The sequence below is a fragment of the Balaenoptera ricei genome, chromosome 9 (assembly GCF_028023285.1).
Source record: "Balaenoptera ricei isolate mBalRic1 chromosome 9, mBalRic1.hap2, whole genome shotgun sequence".
NCBI lineage: Eukaryota > Metazoa > Chordata > Mammalia > Artiodactyla > Balaenopteridae > Balaenoptera > Balaenoptera ricei.
This window is the reverse complement of record NC_082647.1, coordinates 44876096-44902677: the sequence shown is the minus strand read 5'-3', so window position 1 is coordinate 44902677 and position 26582 is coordinate 44876096. Positions and strand designations below refer to the sequence as shown.

The window sequence follows — 26582 nt, the reverse complement described above, 5'->3', positions numbered from 1 at the left end:
AATAAGACCATCAGCATAAATGTTCTGATATCCATTTACTATCTAATTGATGAAACTTTACATTAACTTTAGCTATATATAGACTATTATTATAGATATACATTTACTGTATTCAGTCTGTATATTCAAGGACAAAACCTATGTAAGTAATTTTAATCTTATGTCATCAATGCTTCTCTAGAAAACAAGTGATCAGAATTTTTAGATTTTCAGGTACTACCTTTATTCCAAGTTAGTATTGAAGGAAGATAAATTGTCTTTTGTTCTCCATAGGTGCACTAATACATTTTAAAGTGCTGTCACCTGAAATTTAAAAACTTACCAATGCATTTGCAGCTTTTTCAAGACATAAATCCTAATGTCATTTCATGCAAGTTTGTTTAAATATTGACTGCTGACCCTTGTGTTCACTGACCTTTTGGCTAGCAGGCATGCGTAAGTGCATTCCTTACTCGGAGGGGTCCATCCGGTTTTAGGTGCAGAATGAAATTTGGAATTTCTGTAGGGACAAACCAAAAGTTTCTTGGATCTTTTTTTTTTCCTGGTTTCTTAGAGGCTAGAACTGTCCTTAGGTCAATGCTGTGAGTTATGTTTTTAGAGTTTTTGTTTTTTGTTTTTGCCCGTGTGGCTGGTATGGTTGTGATTACCACCAGTTTCTCTGGACCTTACTGATTTTACTACCATTTAGGTTCCAGAAAGCTTTCATCTCCTATCAGGGTTAGCTGGCAAATCTGAGTCTTTCTCTTTGTTTTTTTTACTCTATTGGTATGTGAGTTGTTAGCATTTTCAGGGGCATAGATCTGAGTAGAAGTGGTTCTCCTCCAAGAAATCCTTGCCTGTTAGTTTTTCTCTTTCAACCCTCCACCTTCCAAATGAGGAAGAGAAAGCCAGGGAGAGAAAGGTAGAGGTGAAAATAACATATATATATTATATTGAAGTATAGTTGATTTACAATGTTGTGTTAATTTCTGCTGTACAGCAAAGTGATTCAGTTATCCATATATATATATATATATATATATATATATATATATATATATATATACACACATATACACACACACACATTCTTTTTTATATTCTTTTCCATTATGGTTTATCACAGGATATTGAATATAATTCCCTCTGCTATACAGTAGGACCTTGTTGTTTATCCATTCTATATATAATAGTTTGCACCTGCTAACCCCAAACTCCCAATTCATCCCTCCCCAGGAAATAACATATTTTTGATGCTGCTTTTTTTTTTCAATTTTGGAAGTTGTCATTGGCTTACCAGGTTCCCTGAAAGTTGTTAAATGATGGACAACCAGGTACCAGGATATATAGTGCTGGCTCTGAAGACCTAGTTTGAGTACTGTGTCCCTTATCAGCTATGTGATTTTGGGGGAAATTTATTGAATTCTTTTTTAAACTTAAGGTGCCTCAGTTGTAAAGTGGAAGTAGAAATACTTCTGTTCTTGCAACCTCAGTGTACACTGGTGAATCCTTCTGGACAAAAAACAAACGAGTAAATGCACATGTATAAATATGTATATACATACATACATACAAACATATATTTAGATTTTTTAAAAATAAATTTATTTATTTATTATTATTATTTTTTTATTTTTGGCTGTGTTGGGTCTTTGTTACTGCACGCAGGCTTTCTTCAGTAGTTGTGGCACATGGGCTTCGTTGCTCCGCGGCATGTGGGATCTTCCCAGGCCAGGGCTCGAACCTGTGTCCCTTGCATTGGCAGGCAGATTCTTTTTTTTTTTTTTTTTTTTAAACATCTTTATTGAAGTATAATTGCCTTACAATGGTGTGTTAGCTTCTGCTTTATAACAAAGTTAATCAGTTATACATATACAATATGTTCCCATATCTCTTCCCTCTTTCATCTCCCTCCCTCCCACCCTCCCTATCCCACCCCTCTAGGTGGTCACAAAGCACCGAGCTGATCGCCCTGTGCTATGCGGCTGCTTCCCACTAGCTATCTATTTTACATTTGGTAGTGTATATATGTCCATGACACTCTCTCACCCTGTCTCATCTCACCCCACCCCCTCCCCATATCCTCAAGTCCATTCTCTAGTAGGTCTGTGTCTTTATTCCCGTCTTGCCACTAGGTTCTTCATGGCCTTTTTTTTTTTTTTTCCTTAGATTCCGTATATATGTGTTAGCATACTGTATTTGTTTTTCTCTTTCTGACTTACTTCACTCTGTATGACAGACTCTAACTCCATCCACCTCATTACAAATACCTCCATTTCATTTCTTTTTATGGCTGAGTAATATTCCATTGTATATATGTGCCACATCTTCTTTATCCATTCATCTGTCGATGGACATTTAGGTTGCTTCCATGTCCTGGCTATTGTAAATAGAGCTGCAATGAACATTTTGGTACATGACTCTTTTTGAACTATGGTTTTCTCAGGGTATATGCCCAGTAGTGGGATTGCTGGATCGTATGGTAGTTCTATTTGTAGTTTTTTAAGGAACCTCCATACTGTTCTCCATAGTGGCTGTATCAATTTACATTCCCACCAACAGTGCAAGAGTGTTCCCTTTCCTCCACACCCTCTGCAGCATTTATTGTTTCTAGATTTTTTGATGATGGCCATTCTGACCGGTGTGAGATGATATCTCATTGTAGTTTTGATTTGCATTTCTCTAATGATTAATGATGTTGAGCATTCTTTCATGTGTCTGTAGGCCATCTGTATATCTTCTTTGGAGAAATGTCTATTTAGGTCTTCTGCCCATTTTTGGATTGGGTTGTTCGTTTTTTTGTTATTGAGCTGCATGAGCTGCTTGTAAATCTTGGAGATTAATCCTTTGTCAGTTGCTTCATTTGCAAATATTTTCTCCCATTCTGATGGTTGTCTTTTGGTCTTGTTTATGGTTTCCTTTGCTGTGCAAAAGCTTTTAAGTTTCATTAGGTCCCATTTGTTTATTGGTGTTTTTATTTCCATTTCTCTGGGAGCTGGGTCAAAAAGAACCTTGCTGTGATGTATGTCATAGAGTGTTCTGCCTATGTTTTCCTCTAAGAGTTTGATAGTGTCTGGTCTTACACTTAGGTCTTTAATCCATTTTGAGTTTATTTTTGTGCATGGTGTCAGGGAGTGTTCTAATTTCATACTTTTACATGTATCTGTCCAATTTTCCCAGCACCACTTATTAAAGAGGCTGTCTTTTCTCCACTGTATATGCTTGCCTCCTTTATCAAAGATAAGGTGACCATATGTGTGTGGGTTTATCTCTGGGCTTTCTATCCTGTTCCATTGATCTATATTTCTGTTTTTGTGCCAGTACCAAACTGTCTTGATTACTGTAGCTTTGTAATATAGTCTGAAGTCAGGGAGCCTGATTCCCCCAGCTCCATTTTTCGTTCTCAAGATTGCTTTGGCTATTCGGGGTCTTTTGTGTTTCCATACAAATTGTGAAATTTTTTGTTCTAGTTCTGTGAAAAATGCCAGTGGTAGTTTGATAGGGATTGCATTGAATCTGTAGATTGCTTTGGGTAGTAGAGTCATTTTCACAATGTTGATTCTTCCAATCCAGGAACATGGTATATCTTTCCATCTATTTGTATCATCTTTAATTTCTTTCATCAGTGTCTTATAATTTTCTGCATACAGGTCTTTTGTCTCCTTAGGTAGGTTTATTCCTAGATATTTTATTCTTTTTGTTGCAATGGTAAACGGGAGTGTTTTCTTAATTTCACTTTCAGATTTTTCGTCATTAGTGTATAGAAATGCAAGCGATTTCTGTGCATTAATTTTGTATCCTGCTACTTTACCAAATTCATTGATTAGCTCTAGGAGTTTTCTGGTAGCATCTTTAGGATTCTCTATGTATAGTATCATGTCATCTGCAAACAGTGACAGCTTTACTCCTTCTTTTCCAATTTGGATTCCTTTTATTTCTTTGTCTTCTCTGATTGCTGTGGCTAACACTTCCAAAACTATGTTGAATAATAGTGGTGAGAGTGGGCAACCTTGTCTTGTTCCTGATCTTAGTGGAAATGGTTTCAGTTTTTCACCATTGAGGACAATGTTGGCTGTGGGTTTGTCATATACGGCCTTTATTATGTTGAGGAAAGTTCCCTCTATGCCTACTTTCTGCAGGGCTTTTATCATAAATGGGTGTTGAATTTTGTCGAAAGCTTTCTTTGCATCTATTGAGATGATCATATGGTTTTTCTCCTTCAATTTGTTAATATGGTGTATCACATTGATTGATTTATGTATATTGAAGAATCCTTGCATTCCTGGGATAAACCCCACTTGATCATGGTGTATGATCCTTTTAATGTGCTGTTGGATTCTGTTTGCTAGTATTTTGTTGAGGATTTTTGCATCTATGTTCATCAGTGATATTGGCCTGTAGTTTTCTTTCTTTGTGATATCTTTGTCTGGTTTTGGTATCAGGGTGATGGTGGCCTCGTAGAATGAGTTTGGGAGTGTTCCTCCCTCTGCAATATTTTGGAAGAGTTTGAGAAGGATAGGTGTTAGCTCTTCTCTAAATGTTTGATAGAATTCACCTGTGAAGCCATCTGGTCCTGGGCTTTTGTTTGTTGGAAGGTTTTTAATCACAGTTTCAATTTCAGTGCTTGTGATTGGTCTGTTCATATTTTCTATTTCTTCCTGGTTCAGTCTCAGCAGTTTGTGCATTTCTAAGAATCTGTCCATTTCTTCCAGGTTGTCCATTTTATTGGCGTAGAGTTGCTTGTAGTAATCTCTCATGATCTTTTGTATTTCTGCAGTGTCAGTGGTTACTTCTCCTTTTTCATTTCTAATTCTATTGATTTGAGTCTTCTCCCTTTTTCTCTTGATGAGTCTGGCTAATGCTTTATCAATTTTGTTTATCTTCTCAAAGAACCAGCTTTTAGTTTTATTGATTTTTGCTATTGTTTCCTTCATTTCTTTTTCATTTATTTCTGACCTGATCTTTATGATTTCTTTCCTTCTGCTAGCTTTGGGGTTTTTTTGTTCTTCTTTCTCTAATTGCTTTAGGTGCAAGGTTAGGTTGTTTATTCGAGATGTTTCCTGTTTCTTGAGGTAGGCTTGTATTGCTATAAACTTCCCTCTTAGCACTGCTTTTGCTGCGTCCCATAGGTTTTGGGTCGTCGTATCTCCATTGTCATTTGTTTCTAGGTATTTTCTGATTTCCCCTTTGATTTCTTCAGTGATCACTTCGTTATTAAGTAGTGTATTGTGTAGCCTCCATGTGTTTGTATTTTTTACACATCTTTTCCTGTAATTGATATCTAGTCTCATAGTGTTGTGGTCGGAAAAGATACTTGATACGATTTCAATTTTCTTAAATTTACCAAGGCTTGATTTGTGACCCAAGATATGATCTATCCTGGAGAATGTTCCATGAGCACTTGAGAAAAATGTGTATTCTGTTGTTTTTGGGTGGAATGTCCTATAAATATCAATTAAGTCCATCTTGTTTAATGTATCATTTAAAGCTTGTGTTTCCTTATTTATTTTCATTTTGGATGATCTGTCCATTGGTGAAAGTGGGGTGTTAAAGTCCCCTACTATGATTGTGTTGCTGTCGATTTCCCCTTTTATGGCTGTTAGTATTTGCCTTATGTATTGAGGTGCTCCTATGTTGGGTGCATAAATATTTACAATTGTTATACCTTCCTCTTGGATCGATCCCTTGATCATTATATAGTGTCCTTCTTTGTCTCTTATAATAGTCTTTATTTTAAAGTCTATTTTGTCTGATATGAGAATTGCTACTCCAGCTTTCTTTTGATTTCCATTTGCATGGAATATCTTTTTCCATCCCCTCACTTTCAGTCTGTATGTGTCTCTAGGTCTGAAGTGGGTCTCTTGTAGACAGCATATATATGGGTCTTGTTTTTGTATCCATTCAGCCAGCCTGTGTCTTTTGGTGGGAGCATTTAATCCATTTACATTCAAGGTAATTATCGATATGTATGTTCCTATTCCCATTTTCTTAAATGTTTTGGGTTTGTTATTGTAGGTGTTTTCCTTCTCTTATGTTTCTTGCCTAGAGAAGTTCCTTTAGCATTTGTTGTAAAGCTGGTTTGGTGGTGCTGAACTCTCTCAGCTTTTGCTCGTCTGTAAAGGTTTTAATTTCTCCATCACATCTGAATGAGATCCTTGCTGGGTAGAGTAATCTTGGTTGTAGGTTTTTCTCCTTCATCACTTTAAGTATATCCTGCCACTCCCTTCTGGCTTGCAGAGTTTCTGCTGAAAGATCAGATGTTAACCTTATGGGGATTCCCTTGTGTGTTATTTGTTGTTTTTCCCTTGCTGCTTTTAATATGTTTTCTTTATATTTAATTTTTGACAGTTTGATTAATATGTGTCTTGGCGTGTTTCTCCTTGGGTTTATCCTGTATGGGACTCTCTGTGCTTCCAGGACTTGATTAACTATTTCCTTTCCCATATTAGGGAAGTTTTCAACTATAATCTCTTCAAATATTTTCTCAGTCCCTTTCTTTTTCTCTTCTTCTTCTGGGACCCCTATAATTCGAATGTTGGTGCGTTTAATGTTGTCCCAGAGGTCTCTGAGACTGTCCTCAGTTGTTTTCATTCTTTTTTCTTTATCCTGCTCTGCAGTAGTTATTTCCACCATTTTATCTTCCAGGTCACTTATCCTTTCTTCTGCCTCAGTTATTCTGCTATTGATCCCATCTAGAGTATTTTTAATTTCATTTATTGTGTTTTTCATCGTTGCTTGGTTCCTCTTTAGTTCTTCTATGTCCTTGTTAAATGTTTCTTGCATTTTGTCTATTCTATTTCCAAGACTTTGGATCATCCTTACTATCATTATTCTGAATTCTTTTTCAGGTAGACTACCTATTTCCTCTTCATTTGTTAGGTCTGGTGTGTTTTGACCCTGCTCCTTCATCTGCTGTGTGTTTTTCTGTCGTCTCATTTTGCTTATCTTACTGTGTTTGGGGTCTCCTTTTCACAGGCTGCAGGTTCGTAGTTCCCGTTGTTTTTGGTATCTGTCCCCAGTGGGTAAGGTTGGTTCAGTGGTTTGTGTAGGCTTCCTGGTGGAGGGGACTATTGCCTGTGTTCTGGTGGAGGGGACTATTGCCTGTGTTCTGGTGGATGAGGTTGAATCTTGTCTTTCTGGTGGGCACGTCCACGTCTGGTGGTGTGTTTTGGGGTGTCTGTGGCCTTATGATTTTAGGCAGCCTCCCTGCTAGTGGATGGGGCTGTGTTCCTGTCTTGCTAGTTGTTTGGCATAGGGTGTCCAGCACTGTAGCTTGCTGGTCGTTGAGTGAAGCTGGGGCTTGATGTTGAGATGGAGATCTCTGAGAGATTTTTGCCGTTTGGTATTACGTGGAGCTGGTAGGTCTCTTGTGGACCAGTGTCCTGAAGTTGGCTCTCCCACCTCAGAGGCATGGCCCTGATGCCTGGCTGGAGCACCAAGAGCCTTTCATCCACACAGCTCAGAATATAAGGGAGAAAAAAATAGAAAGAAAAAAAGAGGATAAAATAAAATAAAATAAAGCTATTATAATAAAAAATAAGAAAAAAAATTATTAAGAGTAAATGTATTCAGAAAAAATTTTTTTAAATTTTTAAAAATAGATTTATTAATTTTTTATAGTAAAAAATAAGAAAAAAATTTTTTAAAAAAAATTTATTAAGAAAAAAATTTTAATTTTTTAAAATAAAAAATATGAAAAAACTTATTAAAAAATTTTTTTAATTTCTAAAAATAGAAAATACGGAAAAAATTATTAAGAAAACATAGGAGAAAAAAAATTTTTTAAGTAAAAAGTAAAAAAAAAAAATGGACGGACCTAACCCTAGGACTGATGGTGAAAGCAAAGCTATACAGACAAAATCTCACCCAGAAGCATACACATATACACTCACAAAAAAAGGAAAAGGGGAAATTAATATATCCTGCTCCTAAAGTCCACCTTTTGAATTTGGGATGATTCGTTGTCTATTCAGGTATTCAACAGATGCAGGCACATCAAGTTGTTTGTGGAGCTTTAATCCGCTGCTTCTGAGGCTGCTGGGAGAGATTTCCCTTTCTCTTCTTTGTTCGTACAGCTCCCAGCGTTCAGCTTTGGATTTGGACCCGCCTCTGCATGTACGTCGCCTGAGGGCGTCCGTTCCCCGCCCAGACAGGACGGGGTTAAAGAAGCAGCTGCTTCGAGGGCTCTGGCTCACTCAGGCCGGGGGAGGGAGTGGTACGGAGGAGGCGGGGCGAGCCTGCGGCGTCAGAGGCGTCGTGATGTTGCAGCAGCCTGAGGCGCACCGTGTGTTCTCCCGGGGAAGTTGTCCCCGGATCACGGGACCCTGGCAGTGGCGAGCTGCACCGGCTCCCGGGAGGGGCAGTGTGGAGAGTGACCTGTGCTCGCACACAGGCTTCATTGGTGGCGGCAGCAGCAGCCTTAGCGTTTCCTACCAGTCTCTGGGGTCCGCGCTGATGGCCGTGGCTCGCGCCCGTCTCTGGGGTCCACGCTGTTAGCCGCGGCTCGCGCCCGCCTCTGGAGTTCATCTAGGCGGCGCTCTGAATCCCCTCTCCTTGCGCGCCGCGAAACAAAGAGGCAAGAAAAAGTCTCTTGCCTCTTCGGCGGCTGCAGACCTCCTCTCCGGCTCCCTCCCGGCTCGCCGCGGCACGCCAACCCCTTCAGGCTGTGTTCACGCCGCCAACCCCAGTCCTCTCCCTGCGATCCGACGGAAGCCCGAGCCTCAGCTCCCAGCCCCGCCCGCCCCAGCGGGTGAGCAGACAAGCCTCTCGGGCTGGTGAGCGCTGCTCGGCGCTGAGCCTCTGTGCGGGAATCTCTCCGTTTTTCCCTCTGCGCCCCTGTTGCTGTGGGATCCGCGCTGATAGCCGTGGCTCGCACCCGTCTCTGGATTTCGTTTAGGCAGCGCTATGAATCCCCTCTCCTTGCGCGCCGCGAAACAAAGAGGCAAGAAAAAGTCTCTTGCCTCTTCGGCAGCTGCAGACTTTTTCCCGGACTCCCTCCCGGCTAGCACCAAAGCCCGAGCCTCAGCTCCCAGCCCCCGCCCGCCCCGGCGGGTGAGCAGACAAGCCTCTCGGGCTGGTGAGTGCTGGTTGGCGCCGAGCCTCTGTGCAGGAGTCTCTCCGCTTTGCCCTCCGCACCCCTGTGGCTGCGCTCTCCTCCGTGGCTCCGAAGCTTCCCCCCTCTGCCACCCGCAGTTTCTGCCCGCAAAGGGGCTTCCTAGTGCCTGGAAACCTTTCCTCCTTCACGGCTCCCTCCCACTGGTGCAGGTCCCGTCCCTATTCTTTTGTCTCTGTTATTTCTTTTTTCTTTTACCCTACCCAAGTACGTGGGGATTTTCTTGCCTTTTGGGAGGTCTGAGGTCTTCTGCCAGCGTTCAGTGGGTGTTCTGTAGGAGCAGTTCCACGTGTAGATGTATTTCTACTGTATCTGTGGGAAGGAAGGTGATCTCCGCGTCTTACTCTTCCGCCATCTTGCCCCTACTCCCAGGCAGATTCTTAACCACTGTGCCACCAGGGAAGCCCCTATATTTAGATTGTTTTAATCATCTAATATTATCCAGTTTGGGACTATTTCATTTGCTTTGTGATATTTTAAGTTTTTCTTTTAACTTTTGCATTTTTGAACAAATGACAAAGATGCTTCTTAATGGAAAATGTTACATTTGGAATCATTTTTCTTTCTAACACCTCTTTTAATCATAATGTTCTTGCCTGATCACTAGGATATAGCTCTAACTGTATATACTCTAGAAAGCCTAACAACTAGAGAGTAAAATGCGGATAAAGAATCTTTTCTCATTTGGAATGAACTACAAAGTGATTGTAGCACATATGATCTATTAAATGCAGGGAAAGTATTTTTCTTTGTTTTGAAGGAGATTATTCTTGGCAGACTTCAAAGAAAACATATTGTATTTACTTGCTGAGAGAAGCTTTAGATCTCTCTATTAAATTAGAACATAATATATTAGGGGCTTGAATATTTTGAGAGTTGGGACAGAAAATTGAATTGCTTGAAAGTGTGGGGAATTTTTTTCTTAGACACTTTGATTCATGTCTTTGGTCTATCATTGTTATAAATGCAGGGAACTTAACCTCATTTATTTCAGAACTGAAATTGGAGAATTTTGTTGTTACTTAAATAATTACACTTTACTCAGTCATAATGGACATAGATAACAAAATGTCACCCAGCGTAGTATTTCATCTATTGGTATAATCTAGCTGAGACTTAAATTGTTTTAACTGTGCTGGCATTCTGTGTCATCAGTATACTAATTGTTCATAATACATATGTTTTAGTGCTTTGCCATTTTAAATTTCACTGAAATTGAATTACTTGGAATTGGTAAGAGGATGAGAAGATATTAATATATTTTAATGTAAACAAATACAAAGCAGTCTTTTTATTTTTCTCTTTTTAGGAAGCTTGGGTAATGTGGAACATGGGACCCAATATCAGATCAAATTGATGTATGAACATAATCTTCAGAGAACAGCCTGCAATATGACTTATGGATCATTTGGTGGTGTAAAAGGTAATTTGCATTTAATCATGAGTGTGCTATTGTAAGGGCCAGAATATTTGGCCATATAAAAATGGAGAATTATGTGGTATGAATCTTAGAGAGAGTTAAACATATTTTATTGAAACCTTTATATTCAAATACTTGGGCAAAGTAATAAAAAAAGAAAACTTTAAACCTTGAATGTGTTTGATTTTCATATAACCAGCACTTTTATGTGGTCTACAGAGACATTTCTAAAACTGTCTTTTCTTTACATTTTGTCTTTTATAAATGAGCTGACTGAAATTGAGCTTTTCTGTGGTGGAACTGTGTCCCTGCCTCTCTCAGTGGAAGAAGGGGTTGATCTTTTCGTTGATGGGGGTCCCTGCTCTACTTAGGCAGGGTATAGGCAGGGTGAAGCTGTAGACCCCTGTCTCCACCCAATCCACCTCCAGGGCCACTGTACAGGGTTGTGCAGATTGTTTCTAAACCAGGGCACCTGGACCAGGGGCATGTGGAGACTGAAATGCAGACCTGATCTTGCTCATCAAGCCATGTGCTCTGGCCTGGAATAAACATCCCCAGAGGAAGGGTGCCTTTCCTAAATTTCACAAAGGCATTACCTTTGCGAAGTACTGGCTCAGTGAGGCTGGGTTCCTCCCACCCTGGTGGTATCTCTTTCTAATTAGCGCAAGGGCTGCCACCGTAGTTCCAGAGCTTCTGAGTTACCAGGGCTTGGTGCTTGCTTGTGTATACTGTTGCTGTTGGTGTGGGAGAATAATTTACAATCCAACTCCTCTCATTTCACTGTGACAGGACGATAGAGGAGCTGCTAGTGCTGAAATGAGGATAGGAAGCCAGGTGTCGACACCTGTGTGATTGTGTGTGTGTGTGTTTGTGGGGGGCACCTGATGAACATGTAACTAGGGATTTTATAATATAGCTCTCTTTGGGCTCAAGTTTGTATGAGTTTATTGTTTAACTGTTGTGTTAATAAAAAGTAGGCTACCTGTGTTAGATTTTGCTTTAGTGACACAAAAAATGTCTTTATTTTGGAAGCATCCTTCATTCATGTGAACTCACTTTTTTCATATATAGAGGTAAAGGCAAGAATATTTTGGGTGGTAATGTAAAAATAAACATTTTGTGTAATTAAAGTGATATGAGACAAAACACTTGACTGGATTGCAGTATTGCTTACCTTGAGTAACAGGAATGTTTGGATTATTTGAAGAATATGGGAGATGTCTAGAGTGAAATGAAGAGAGGAAAGAAAAAGCTAAAATTTGATGAGAGGCTAACTTCTGTGAGGTGTCCCCTCCCAACTTCAGCTGTTAGAACTGATTTCCACTGTTCTTTAAAAAAATGTCTGATATGATCGGGGGACCTAGGTCTCCCCTGTTTAATTAACTATTTTCCATGTTCTTTCCCCTACTAAATCCCCAAAAGAAAAATGGCTAAATTCTATACATCTGGAGTAAAAAAAATTATTATATGAGGAAAAAGTGCTTTGGCTAAATGAAAGTAAGTTTTTATTTTTTGGTAGTATCAAGACATTTATTTATTTATTTATTTTAAAATTTATTTATTTTTTATTTTATTTATTTTTGGCTGTGTTGGGTCTTTGTTGCTGTGCGCAGGCTTTCTCTTGTTGCGGCGAGCGGGGGCCACTCTTTGCCGCGGTACGCAGGCTTTTCATTGCAGTGGCCTCTCCTGCTGTGGAGCACGGGCTCTAGGCGTGCGGGCTTCAGCAGTTGTGGCTCGTGGGCTCAGTAGTTGTGGCTCACGGGCTCTAGAGCGCAGGCTCAGTAGCTGTGGCGCACGGGCTTAGTTGCTCCGAGGCATGTGGGATCTTCCCGGACCAGGGCTCGAACCTCTGTCCCCTGCATTAGCAGGCAGATTCCCAGCCACTGTGCCACCAGGAAAGCCCTATTTTTAACAAGACAATTCTTTAGATCACATGTCAAATGTTATCTTACATTGATTGCACTGTACTTTTAGTTTTATTACCAGATCAAGTTAACCCAATTAAAATAAAGTTTTAAATAAATTAAATAAAAAAGAAATTCCTTGCTTTTGTGTGACATTTTTGCTATATTCAGTAATGGACTTTCAAAGTAATTAGAGTTGCTACTAGTTTTGGAAAGAATAGGTAACTTTGTACTTATATATCTTCTCTTAGTTCTTAAATTATGCCTTACATTTAAAAAGTACCTTCTGAAAAAACAAAAGGTGATTATAAGTTATCTTACTTTCCTATGGTTAAGCAGGATATTTCCCAATTTGAAACAGAGAGACATCCGAGTAGCAGAAGCAATTATTCGTTTCATGGGTTTGAAACACTTGCATAATATCATTGAGGTATCTAAAAGAAAACATGAAAAAGTAGTGGGGTGGTAAGGTAGTAAAAATTAGCCTTTTGGGGGGATTGGCATGGGGAATGGGGAGTTACTGCTAGTGGTTACAAGGTTTCTTTTTGGGATGATGAAAATGAACTCAAGTTAGATTATGGTGATGGTTGCACAGTTCTATAAATACACTGAAAACTACTGAGTTGTATACTTTTAAGGGGTGGTAAGTAAATTATATCTTAATTGTAAAACTGTTAAAAAATTATCCATGGGATAAAACTTGCTGCTAGAGTGGTGATAGTACAGTCTGTACATCCTACATGGCTTGTGGCCATGTAAAATTTTACAGTACTATTACAAAGCAGGTTGGCTGTTAAGAACTGTGAAAATGTTCTTGAATGCTGATATGTGGTTTACGGGAATGTATATTAGGAAGTGATCCAAAATGTGAAAAAGTCATATCAAATTGACATATATTTAATTATTTCCTTCCTCTTTGTCCTCCCTTCCTTCCTTTTGTATATACATATATTTATTTGTAATATAGAAAAATTAGAAGTGATCTAAATGAGTAACAGAGGAGAATGATTAAATAAGTTTTGATGCATAGATTCAGTGGGTTATTATGAAGCTGTTGAGATTAAGTTTGGTTTGCTGAAATGAACGTCTTTGAATATAAATCTTTGCCCATGTTTCTTATTATTTTCCTAGGATAGAATGTAGAAGTGGAGTTATTGAGTCAGAAGGTTACAAAATACTTTTTTTCTCAAAAAAGCACCCCTGCAAACTATATAAATATATTGTAAAAAGTACAGAACTTAGGAAGAAGAAAGTAGAAGTCACCCCAAGAAATGCACATTTCAAAAGAAAGCCTATTTTCTAAGCCTGATGCTGCTAGTGTGTGTCTGATGTGCACCTTTACAGGAGAGAGCGGGTCAGTCTTTTAATCTGAAAACTTCCCTAGGCTTGATCACTTGATCTGAGGTGTTTTTTTTAAATTTTTTATCTGAGTTTAAAAAAGGAAATTGAAAAAGTTTTGTCTTCTACCTTCCTCTGTATTTAAGATGTCTTCTTGTGGAATTATTAAGTTGGGTAATCGTGTCAGTAGTCTTCAAGAAAGGAATTAAGCAAAAAGAAAACCTAGCAGCATTTTAAACAAATGTGTTTAGAGTACTGATAGGCAGAGGGAGTTTATTTGGTATGTGCATCAGAATGAACTACCACTAGATGGCAGTCCTCTACAACCTTGGGCTTTAGTTGGGTCTCTCTTTAAATACAGAGGTATGGTAAAAAATCACTAACGGAGGAATTTTTATCCCAAATAATACTTTGCCTTTTGCTAAAAATAAATGTAACTTCAGAAGAGCAATGGAGTGGTTCTTTAAAAAATTAATTATTATAGGTAATACCTCAGAATATAATGTAAAAATGCTTTCTAGATGTTCTTTTCAAATTTTAATTTGCATCCAAATCATAAAGGGATCATGATAAAATTGTAGGTTCTGGCTCTGTAAGTCTGGAATTGGACCTGAGAGTTTGAATTTCTGACAGTCTCCCAACCGATGCCAAGTTGCAGAGATCTAGAGGTTTGCTGCCACCCTGCATCTACTGAGTGCTTATTCTGTACCAGGCACTGTCCTAAGGGCTTTATAGGTTGAGTAACTTAAGATATACTTAGTACATGGTAGAGGAGGGATTCCAACCCAGGCTCTCTGCTTCTAGAATCTTATGGCGTTAACCATACTAAACTGGGCTATCTAGGCTATGAGTAAATTTGCTTTCTCCCTGATTCAGGAAAAAAACTTTCCAATCAGAAAGATGTGTACTTGGTTTGGCTAAAGATGGTGCATAACTTTCGTTCGGCATAGATTATGGAAAACATGTTGGGTAATTTCTAGGTCAGATATTTGCTTTCTCAATTTCATTTCTTTGGTTGGTACTTTGGTTTATAAGAAAAGTACCCCCTAAAATAATCAGAGAGTTTATATGTGTGTGGAGGTAATATATTATTTGAAATCAGCAAAAGAGTAATTACTGTTTTTTTCTAACCTTTTTTTTGTTTGCTTGCTTGTTAAGAAAACCTTTCAAAAATACCCTTTATACATTTGCAAAAACTCAAAGGTGCGTTCATTTGATGTCATAAGTTTTGGTTTTACCTCAAGCTATGTTGCAATGTCTATTAATGAGAAAGAAGTGCTAAAGAAATAGGAAATCTAGTTTTATGAACTACTTGAAGAATATTTGCCTAGTAGCTTCCATTATTCAAACTACTACCTGCCATTCCAGAATTTAAATAAAAATTCTTTCCATATTATACTTTTTAGAGGGAAATGATTGAAATGTGCGATATTAGTGGCTATATTGGGCTTTTTTTTTTTTTTTTTAAACTGTTCTTAAATTTATTTATTTATTTATTTATTTATTTATTTATTTATTTTTGGCTGTGTTGGGTCTTCGTTTCTGTGTGAGGGCTTTCCCTGGTTGCGGCGAGCTGGGGCCACTCTTCATCGCGGTCGCGGGCCTCTCACTGTCGCGGCCTCTCTCGTTGTGGAGCACAGGCTCCAGACGCGCAGGCTCAGTAGTTGTGGCTCACGGGCCCAGTTGCTCCGCGGCATGTGGGATCTTCCCAGACCAGGGCCCGAACCCGTGTCCCCTGCATTGGCAGGCAGACTCTCAACCACTGTGCCACCAGGGAAGCCCTGGGCTTTTTTTTTACAGAGGGGTGTGGAAGATGTGTTTGAAGTTTAAAATGTTTATAGTTTCTTTGATTTTAATCTAAGCCGATTTAAAAAAAAAAATTATTTATTTATTTATTTATTTTTGGCTGTGTTGGGTCTTCGCTTCTGTGTGAGGGCTTTCCCTGGTTGCGGCAAGCGGGGGCCACTCTTCATTGCGGTCGCGGGCCTCTCACTATCGCGGCCTTTCTTGTTGCTGAGCACAGGCTCCAGACGCTCAGGCTCAGTAGTTGTGGCTCATGGGCCTAGTTGCTCCGCGTCTAAGCCGCTTTTTTGAAGGAACATGTGACTCTGGGTTTTTGTAAATATGGTAGTTTATCTATGCTTTTTATACTATTGACTAATGCTTGCAAAATTTAGTGAGTGACATAAGTATGGACAATCAAATTATAGTTTGGAAATATACTAAATCAATTTTGAAAAGGTGGATTTGAATTGATTTAAAAATATGTAACTAAAATTGGTGTTATTTATTTTGTTTGGTAATTTGAATTCTACTTGTTTTTGAAAAAAGGAACAAGTGATATACCTGCCAGATTTTCCTCTGCTTTTGTTTCATTGTGTCACTACAACTTCCAATGGTTTTTGACATGATACTTTACCTAATTAAGACAAGCTTGCCATTTCAGAATAGTATTTGGAAAAGGACATCATTAATGTTTACTGACAAAAACCCAGTGGTGGAATGAAGAAGGAACATTATTGTTTTAAGGTCAACAACTGTGTATACCTAGTTTGGTAAAATATGATACTTTATGTAGTCTATGTAATGTATCTTGCCACTATCAAGATAAATTTGAGCTAGAATTTCCTTTACTCATAATGTGACTTATAGACCCTATAGTTAGTTGCATCCTCAATTACCCAAAATTTATCCTGTAGGGCTGAGACAGGTTGATGAACCTTATAATGTATAGGAATCTTTCAAATGTGTGACAAGGACAGTGGGAAGAAATAGTTGATTTGTTGGAGATGTATGGGAACTTTCAGGAACTAGAGCAAGTGTGGTAATTGCATCATCTCTCTCTGTGTGTCTGTTTGTCCATCCATCCATTCATCCATCCATCCATCCCTCCATCCATCCATCCATCCAATGCCCATTTACTGAGAGTCTTCTGAATGCCCAGGCACTGTACTAGTTTCTTAGAGTAGAAAGATTATAAAGTCTTTGAGGAGTCTTTGAGGACATAAGATGAAATCTTGATCTGATGAACAAAATGCCTTCCATGATATTTTGTTGAAAAATTTAACTTGAATACATTTTTATTTGAAAAATTACACTGGATTATGATGGGCCAGTTTTGTTCCTTAAAATTTTTTCCCATTACATAATTTGTGCTTTTTAGTCATGTTGAATTATTGCCATCTCTTCATAATGAATTGTGGTTTATTAAAAATAGGCTCTATAATACTTCAATAGTGATTATCACCACCATCTGGTTCTTTATTCAATTTTTAACCTTCTCCAACATTTTGCTTCTTTGCTCTTATTTTTTATATTTATCTTCCATTTATTCATTCATTCTATCTATCTATCTATAATTTTACTGTGGTAAGAAAAATTAACATGAAATCTACTTTTTAAATAGATTTTTAAAAATTGAGGTATTAATTGACATACAACATTATATTAGCTTCACGTGTACAATAGAGTGATCTGATATTTGTATCTCTTAACAGATTTAAAATGATATAACACAGTATTGTTATCTATAGTCTGCTCTAATTTTTAAAATTAATTTTCTTGATCATAAATTTTTGTTTTTCATGAGAGTATTTATATTTTGACCTTACCTGGTAATAAACAACTCAAGACTTAAAAAAATGTTGCCATCAAAACCCAAAACTTCCCAATTTCTGTATAGGCCACAATTCTGCTTTTCCACTGGATGTGCTTCTTTTCTCTTTCGAATCTTGCCTTTGGTACAACTGAGAATTCTTTTGATTGCAGTTGACAGTTGGCTTAAGCAAGAGTAAGAAATTTACTGGCTCTCATCATCTGGGCCTTCAATGTGATCAGATCTGTTTTCTCTCTTTTCATCTCTTGCTTCCGTTTCCTTGGACAGGCTATTTCCCCCTGGTTACAAGATGGCTATAGCAGCTCTAAATTTTACTTCTCAGATTCTAGTCCATGTGAAAAAGTGCCTGCTTTCCTCCCAGAAGGCTCAGCAAAGCTCTCTTTCCAATTCAGTGGCTCTGGTTGGGCATCTCTGAACTGTTACTCTCACCAAAGAAATGTGATTACACTTGGGCTAGAGTTACTTTTGCTGAAGGTATAGTGAATTCTCCTTTTACGAATAAGATTGAGAGTGGGGAGGGGTGGCTCTTCGGGGGAATATCAGTGAATAATTAACTGTGGTGAGTTTGAGGATTTCAGAGCTGTTCAAGGAAAAAGACTGTGAGATGGCAGTAGCACACAATGAGCTTTTTTTGGGTGGTGCTTTGACAGGATTTCTTATGAGGGGAAGTCCCTTGCAGCAGGAGATCTTCCAGAGACAGTGACACAGGACCACCACCCAGAAGGGGAAGAGGGCAAGGAAACTCCCAGGGGAGGCGGAAGTTCGAGTGGGGCTTATGTGTCTAGGTGAAGTTGCTCAGATGCAGGATATTGAGTCTCTGTCAGGGAGCTGTGAAGGGCAGCCATGACTTGGAGCCTTTTATAGCCCCAGGATTTGTCTTATATGTGGCTAGCAGATGTTAGTTGCAGTTTCGCAGAGTATGCAAAGAACGTACACTCTAAATGGGTAAAGATATGCTAATTTGGGCTATATTTAAAGCAGTTGGAGGTGTGAACATTTGAGTTTGGTATCTATCTGCGGGTTTTGAGTTCACTGTCAGCCTGCTGTGAGGAAGTAAACAATGTAGGGTAACGTGCCTTTCCTTTAAAATGGCAAAAAGTTTCACACATTGATTTTAAACCTATGCACATTTTATATTCTGGGAAAGCCATCTTGAGGTGCACATAGGGTGTGTCCAGTCACACCTCAGGATCTTTGGTAACATTGTCTGCTGGTGGATGGGGAGTATCCTGTATCAGTACTCTGGGACTGATGGGCAGTACCCTGTATCAGTACTCTGGGACTGATGGGGAGCATGTGTGACAGCACTTCTGACAGTCATCGATGCCCTCTGCTGATTCTCAGTTCTGTTTTTTCTTCATCTGTCTTTCATTTGTTATCTTCCCCTTTCTGTCTCTCCCTGCCTTTTTTTGTAGTGCGTTTGTGGAATTGCCAGGGCAATCTCTCTTTATCTTGCTCAAGACAGGGCAACTCTGTCTGGGTCAGTTTGCTTTTTTATGGTGCTGGTGAATTTTCCTTGCCTTTACTCCTACCCAACCAGAGAAGAGTTTGTTTTCTTTTCTGACACACTGTTTTGAGGGCTAGATGTTGCTCAGGGAGTATTTGTGGCTGTGGCAGCCATACTGGACCATCCGGCCTCAGCCCTGTCTTTTGTGGTTTTGTTCATCGTCTTGGATCACTGTTTACTCCACCTGGATGGTCTTTAACTTGTTATTTTGGAAGGTGGGAGGGTATTCTTGGGCTTTGGATTTTCTCTGTGCTGACTTCCTCCCCACTCCCCCTCTTCCTCCCACCCCGCCCTTTCCTTCTGGCCCCTTGTGGGTATGTGTGAGGCTTCTCTAGCCCATCTTCCCCTCCCCATCCTCATCATCATTGTTGGAGATATTTAGTGTGGCTGCTATTCTTACGGTCTATGGCCTTTACTGTTGTTTTTCTTTTGGCAGAAAAACACCAACATGGTAAAATTTGTTTTACTTATCTGATAGAAAGGGAATGTGGTAAAGGTAGAGGTTTTGTTATTCTGGGCATTTCCATTTCTCCAGGCTGTCTATATCCCTTCTGGGTCTGTCTTTCCCTAAATTTGGGAGTTTTAGTAAGGTTTCAGAATTTTGTTTATTCACTACCTCACCACCCCTCCTCCTTATGTGGAGTTTGGATTTAGCACCTTCAAAAAATGCACTAAGTCTAGCCCTGAAGATTCTTGGAAACATCTACGTTTTATTATGGTCACCATTTTTCAAAGCTTATGGCATGAAGTTGTGTTCTTTCTTTTGTTCCACTGCTGCTGGTGTATGTTTACTATTCTTTTTATCATTTAATTATTTATTTATTTGTTTAGTCCACAATGTTACATTTTTGAAAGGGTTTTTTGAAAGTAGTCTGTGGACTGCCAGATTTGATGAATGGATGTTTATTATAAAAATTCTTCTGGATTCAACAGTTCAGTTGTTTGGATGATTCTGGTAGACTCCTGGATAGATGATCTTTTATTTTATTTCTATTATTTGAGCTATTTATTTAGTACAGATTAATTTCTTTGTACTTGGTGCGAACGTCTTTTTGCCAGATTGTTCTTGGCTTTTAAACTGTGGGTTCTTGGCTTTTAAATTATGTGTGTGTGTGTGTGTTTTAATGTGGTCAAATCGTTCCTTTCCTGTTCAATTTATTCTATTTGTTCTAAGTTTAGAAAGATCTCTCCCTTGCAGAGTTTTGATGTTTCTGTCTTCTGTAGTTTGATTTTCCAACAGGCATTTTTATATTTATTTATAGAGAAGACTATATGGAGAGAGCTAATATTTATTATCTTCTCTATGTTGTGCTATTGCATTTAACCCTGTAAGATAGGTGACTTAATTACCATTTCCCAGATTGGGAAACAGAAGCTCACAGACCATAAGTGTTTTGCTGCAAATCATACCTGGACAGAGGGAGGCCTTGAATCCAGAGCTATCTGATTTGTAGACTTAAAAAATTATTCACAACCTAAAAGTTGAGAGTTATGTTTTATTTGGTGGGAGTTTTAAGGACTTCAAGCCCGGCAGACAACATCTCAAGTAACCCTGAGAAAACTGCTCTGAGGAGGCAAGTCGGGGAGCCAGGTTATACGGACATTCTGAAACAAAGGGCAAGTAATTGGGAACATCAAAAGATCATTGTTAATTAAAGAAAACCAGATATCCCAAGTTAAGGAATTTAACACTTTTCTGTGTCTGGGAAGATGCAAGAGTCTGGACTCACTGAAATCATTCCTTTGATATGCACCTCAGCTCTCTGGGGCCAGTATCCTGTATTTTTACATCCTGAGTTTCCTCATGGCTCACTGTGGGGAGTGGCTGCAGTCTGATGGCTGCTAGATGGCAGGTATTCTTTCCTTTCTGAGTTTCCTCAGGGCTCACTGGCTCACGTTGGAGGGCTGCAATTGCTGATGACTGTGACATCCTTTGTTTATTGATATGGCAGGAACTATTCCATTTCTCAGATTCTAAAGCCTATGTTATTTCTAATACATTACCTCTTATTTAATTGCCTTTCTAGTTAGAGGATTTATGTGAACCGTGAGAGAGGAAGGAGAAGGAGCCTTTTCTGTAAGCTTAATGAGGGCAGACACCATATTTTTTGTTCACCATCGTGTGTCTAATGTCTTGCACAGTCCTTGGCACTTAGTGGGCTAAATCAGTATTTGTTGAGTGAATGAACCAAAATACCCATGTAACTGAGCAGGGCCGACGTCATACACATCAGGCTTTCAAGGTTATTTTTCAGAAAAAAACGTTAGCCCGGTGCCCTCATTCTAGCCAACTTCTGGGTTTTGTTTTCTTCTTTAGCAGGCACGTGTTGAACATCTACTACAGTGCATGGGTCATGGTAATTACTGTTAACCACCATAGTGGTAAAAGTGGAAGTGATTACTTGGGCTTCCTGGATTCACCTTTGCTCAAATTATTTCTCAATATGCCAGTGAGGCAGCACTTATACAAGACAAACTTACCAATAGAAATAATCAGTTTTTTCATCTACTTGGGGTTGTGTTTCTATACATTATTGATTCTTTTGTTATTAATATGTTTTTCAGCATAAAATGATATTCAAAATTATTTGAGTGTTTGTGATAATGTTCACAAATCAAAAAGTTTTTATTTTTCAAAAATTATTTAAATTCTTTAATATTTAGTATAAAAGACATTTCTTCTCTTTAACCCTTTTATCTCTCTTGTTTTTGTGCCTTGTGAAAGCTCATTTTCCTTTAATTCTTTCAGTTCTTTTATTTTACTTTGATTTTTTCAGTCAAATGGAACTTCAAAAAAATAGAATTTTTATCAAGGAAAGGTTAATGTTAGAGTGTAGACATAATATGGGCATGGTATAGATTATAAAGGTCTGACAGCACAGTAGTCCCACGTTTGTGACTGAGGTGGAAAAAAAATACTATATATAAAAGGTTCAGTATGTTTGGGAATATAATTGTCAGTAAAGGAGGCGAACAGATTTTACCAATAATATATATGAGCATGGTGGAATATTTTTTAAATCATAAAATGACTTCTATAAGCTTGTATGGGATTATATTGTCACATAAATAAAAATTCATGAATTCTTTGGAATAAAAAGCCCGCCAAAGAAAATAGTGAATTGAAGAATAAGTAAGTCACCTTTGCCTCATCTTGAGGCAACCCTAGATAATCAGATCCTCAGCCTTCAAATAACTTCTAATTGTCTAAACTGGAGCCTTTTTCTTGTCTGCCAAGGAAATGTATTAGTGGCCACATGTGGTTGCTGAGAGGCTATACTTCTCAAAGCCGTCTGGATTCTTTGATTGCCATCCAGAGAGTGAGCTGATATGCTCAAATGGGGTGAATGAACAGCCAGAACACAGCCTTGCTTTTCTGTGTAGGGATGTTAGCGCTAATAAAAGATTAATGCTATTTTCCTTATAGGGAATCAAAAAATAATGTTTGGATAACCCTTGTCTCACTAGTGAACCATACGGCCTCTATTTTCCAATAGATATGGTTGAAATGTTGGAAAATAATGTTATGGAAGAATCCCTATGCTGTGCTTGCTCCCATTCCTTGCTTAAGCATTAAAGTATAGAGGTTTTATAATATTGGAGAACTTCCCTCATTTGTTTTTAAGATCCTTTATGGATCCACCGTGAAAAGTCAGAAGATCAGGAGGATGATAGTATTGATTTTCATCCTGTGCTGGTTTTTCTCATATATATGGTATTCATTTATAAAATCTCTGGTCCAAGACCCATAAAATAATGTTACTTTCAAATAGCATCTTCCTGTATATTATGTTTTATAAAACCTTTAGTTCCTGTGGGAATGTTATAAAGAGAGTTCCCTGTGTTCTGCAAATTCATTTTTCACACGATCATTTAAAGTTGTTACTTTTCCTGAAAGGTGAATTCTGATTCCCTCTATACATATGCTGTAGAAATTTAGTGGTTAAATGCCTCCTTGCCTACTCTGGCTAAGAGGGGGGGAAAGGTTAAAAAGAATATTTGAAGTTTCTTGGTGTTGTTTGAAAAAAATACTTTCTTTCATGGTGGCCAAATGCCAAGGCTGGAAAAGTGTTATGGGAATGTCTGTGGTCAGAACTGCCTTTGACAAGAAGATGGTTAAATATGGTAGTCTTGATAGGATTTGACAGCCATTTTTGATCTCTATATATGTTTAATCATGGTCCCCTTCTTAAGAGTGGAATAACTAAGCTATTAAATACTTTACTCAACTGAGAAGGAAAATGATTACCATAAAACTACTTTATTCAGATGACACTGTGATATAAAGGGTTCCAACATTTAAAAAAATTCATCTACAAAACACATTGTCATGGGAAATGAACAATCTCCCTCCCCCCACCCCCAGTCTCTCTTGAATTAAGTTGATTCATTAACCCTTTTCCATTCTACATGGAAACTCTTGCTTGCAGATTTAAATTCTAAAGCACAAGGTAGAGATACATGTTAATGCTTAATATGAAAAACAAATGTTGTGTTGACTACTACCATGTTAAAGGTATTTTCAAAGTGCATTAGTAGTCCTCTGTGTAGAGGTTTTACATATAAAAGAAATTTTAAGTAGATTATCTTTTTGATGGATATTTGGGTGGTTTCCATTTTTGACTAAAATGAATAAAGGCTATAAACATCCTTATATAATTCTTTATGTGGACAGTACAAAAATAAAAGTGTTAAACAAATATAGATGATTTTAAAAATTATACTGCTACAATTTTTTCCCAATCTTTTTACTATTAAAATTTTTAAAGATGTTCAAGATTATCGAGAGTAGAGTTCTATTAGTAGTAATAAAGTACTACTCTTGCTTTATGTGCAAGAGTAGTATTGTGTGTGTTTACTTCTTAAACGTTAAAGATATAAAATGTGTACCTTCAGTATTTCATATAGTACATAATTTAAGTCACTTTTGGCTAATTTAGAATATCAGAAATTATTGAGCTTGGCATATCAGAATAAGCCCCGCCCCATCTTATTAATATTTGAACTGTAATTCTGCCTAAGTTAAAAATAAACATTGTTTGTTTTTTTTTTTTAAAATAAATTTATTTATTTATTTATTTATTTTCGGCTGTGTTGGGTCTTCGTTTCTGTGCAAGGGCTTTCTCTAGTTGCGGTGAGCGGGGGCCACTCTTCATCGCGGTGCGCGGGCCTCTCACTGTCGTGGCCTCTCTTGTTGCGGAGCACAGGCTCCAGACGTGCAGGCTCAGTAATTGTGGCTCATGGGCCCAGTTGCTCCGCGGCATGTGGGATCTTCCCAGACCAGGGCTCGAACCCGTGTCCCCTGCATTGGCACGCAGATTCTCAACCACTGCGCCACCAGGGAAGCCCCTAAACAGTGTTTTTAAACCAAATTTCCTTACATTGAAATTTGTGAATAAGAACCTTTTAAAGCAGCATTTGCAGATCTTTGCTAAAATAGGACAGTACTATTTAATATGGAAACAATAACCAAAAAGTATTCCTAAATCTAATTTGGAAAGTTATATTCATGATTTTAGGGGACTGTGAACATAAAAATGTGTGAATGGAAAATTAAGATTTCATATAGCTTTTTGCAGCTGGTTGATTAAGTCCTATGCAGTTCATTGCCCTAAACATGAAATTTGTACAAGGTTTTGGAAGGTAGGAGTTGTATATTTAAAGTGCTTGCTTCCAAGGTAGTACAAACTGGTTTTTAACAGTCTATCATCTTTCATTTACCAAAGGAAATACGTAAAAAGAAAAGGAAAATGTTCAGCAGGAACAAAACGTTGAGATGATGAAAAGCTACAAGGAAAGAAAAAAGACTTTAGAAAGGCTACTAAAAAGAAACTAGCTTTTTTCCTCAACAATCTGTCTGAATTCATTTTGCTTTCATTATATATCTAGCCTGGAGGCAAAGAATGTTGAGTATTACAACAAAGAGGGTGTTATAAGGAGGACTCTTTTTTCAATAATAAAGTATAACATATGTGTAAACCATGCAACTTTGTAACAGGAAACTTTATAATATAGGAGGACTGTGCTTAGCTTTTCCACAATTTTGGAAGAATAAGTTTTATTAGGCGTTAGACAAAGAAATTATCAACTGACTTTTATGCTGTAAGGCTGAAAGATTTGTTATGACCATTTCTAGACTTAGCAGGGGTTTTAATGTAGGTCCTGATATATTAGGAACAGTGCCTAGCACTATTAATATGTCTACTGTTGATAGTTCTCTTAAGGAATATGATGTTTAACTTTTGCCTTTCAATGAAAGATTATTCCAAATCCTGTTATTCTGTGGTTTTCTCAGCAGTATTAGGCTGTTCTTGAATTGATCAACACATAATTTGGGAACACAATCAATAGTTCTTTTCTTTTTGAAAGATGGTGACAAATTCTACTGAAACTTGGGAAATTGGCTCCATCATTCATCCCTTACTCTTTCTTTGCTTCTCTTGCCCAACTTCCTGAAAACCATATTGTTTTGATGTCAGTATGTAGAATAGATTATCTGTTGGGGAATCAGTGTGTATTAATTATATTGGAATAAATGTAAGCGTGGCAAATGATATAGATTAGTAGGCATTGGGCCTAATAGGTTATTCAGTTAATGAAGACATTAAAATTAGGGACCTTTAATATGCCTGAACCATATTTCTTGTAAATTTTCCTCAGTTTTGAGATTAACTGGCAATAGCTACGTTTTTCAGGCTTTTAAAGGCTAATATATTATGGTAGAGTTTTAGGATTTATATAGTGCTTATTATAGAATAGTTGAGCTGTTTGTATTTATCACACAGTTACTGAAGTGAGCTAGAAGTGTAGAAGTCAGTCTTCTACTTTTTTGGCTTTTCAATAATCTATTTTTTAAAAAATATTATACCTACTTATTCTCCTCCCTCTCCCACTTAAAAATTACATACTATGTACATTTATGTACTGTCTTAAATCAAGGTGGGGAAATTTAATGATACCTTTTAATATGGTACAATCCACTGCAGGGCTGTTGGAAAATCAGAGGTGAAGCTCCTAGGCTTAGGAGAGAGATGTTAGAAGCGTATTAGCAAAATATGTTATTATATCTTTAAAAATAGACCACTTACTTTAACAATTTTTTTATTTTATTTTTTTACAATTTTTAAAATTGAAGTATAGTTGATTTATAGTGTTGTGTTATTTTCAATCAGCAGAGTGATTAACTTTTGCCTTTGTAAATCAGCAGAGAAATTCAGTTATACGTATGTATACATATTCTTTTTCATATTCTTTTCCATTATGAGTTATTATAGGCTATGGAATATAGTTTCCTGTGCTATACAGTTGGACCTTGTTATTTATCTATTTTGTATATAGTGTGTATCTGCTAATCCCAAACTCCTACTTTATCCCTCCCCCACTCCCTTTCCCCTTTGGTAACCATAAGTTTGTTTTCTCTGTCTGTGAGCCTGTTTCTGTTTCGTAAATAAGTTCATTTGTGTCATATTTTCTTTTCTTTTCTTTTTTTAGTTTTCAACCAAGAATAATTTTTTTAAATTTTATTTTTTAATTGAAATATAGTTGATTTACAATGTTGTCTTATTTTCAGGTGTACAGCAAAGTGGTTTAGTTATACATCTATATCTATACCTATATCTATATATTCTTTCTCAGATTCTTTTCCCTTATAGGTTATTACAAAATATTGAGTATAGTTCTCTGTGCTATACAGTAGGTCCTTGTTG

General features: G+C 37.8%; 1 protein-coding gene across 9 annotated transcripts in view; it reads left to right on the top strand.

The window, feature by feature from the left end:
* Window positions 1-26582, top strand: part of BBS9 (Bardet-Biedl syndrome 9) — a 713234-nt gene that overhangs the window by 20845 nt on the left and 665807 nt on the right. For all 9 annotated transcript variants that reach the window (XR_009504851.1, XR_009504850.1, XR_009504853.1 and 6 more), the window contains exon 5: window positions 10401-10514. Coding sequence is in view for 3 of the 9 variants with exons in the window: in XM_059932716.1 (XP_059788699.1) it covers window positions 10401-10514 (114 nt within the window). In the remaining 6 variants the exon portion in view is untranslated. The remainder of the gene's footprint in view (window positions 1-10400; window positions 10515-26582) is intronic.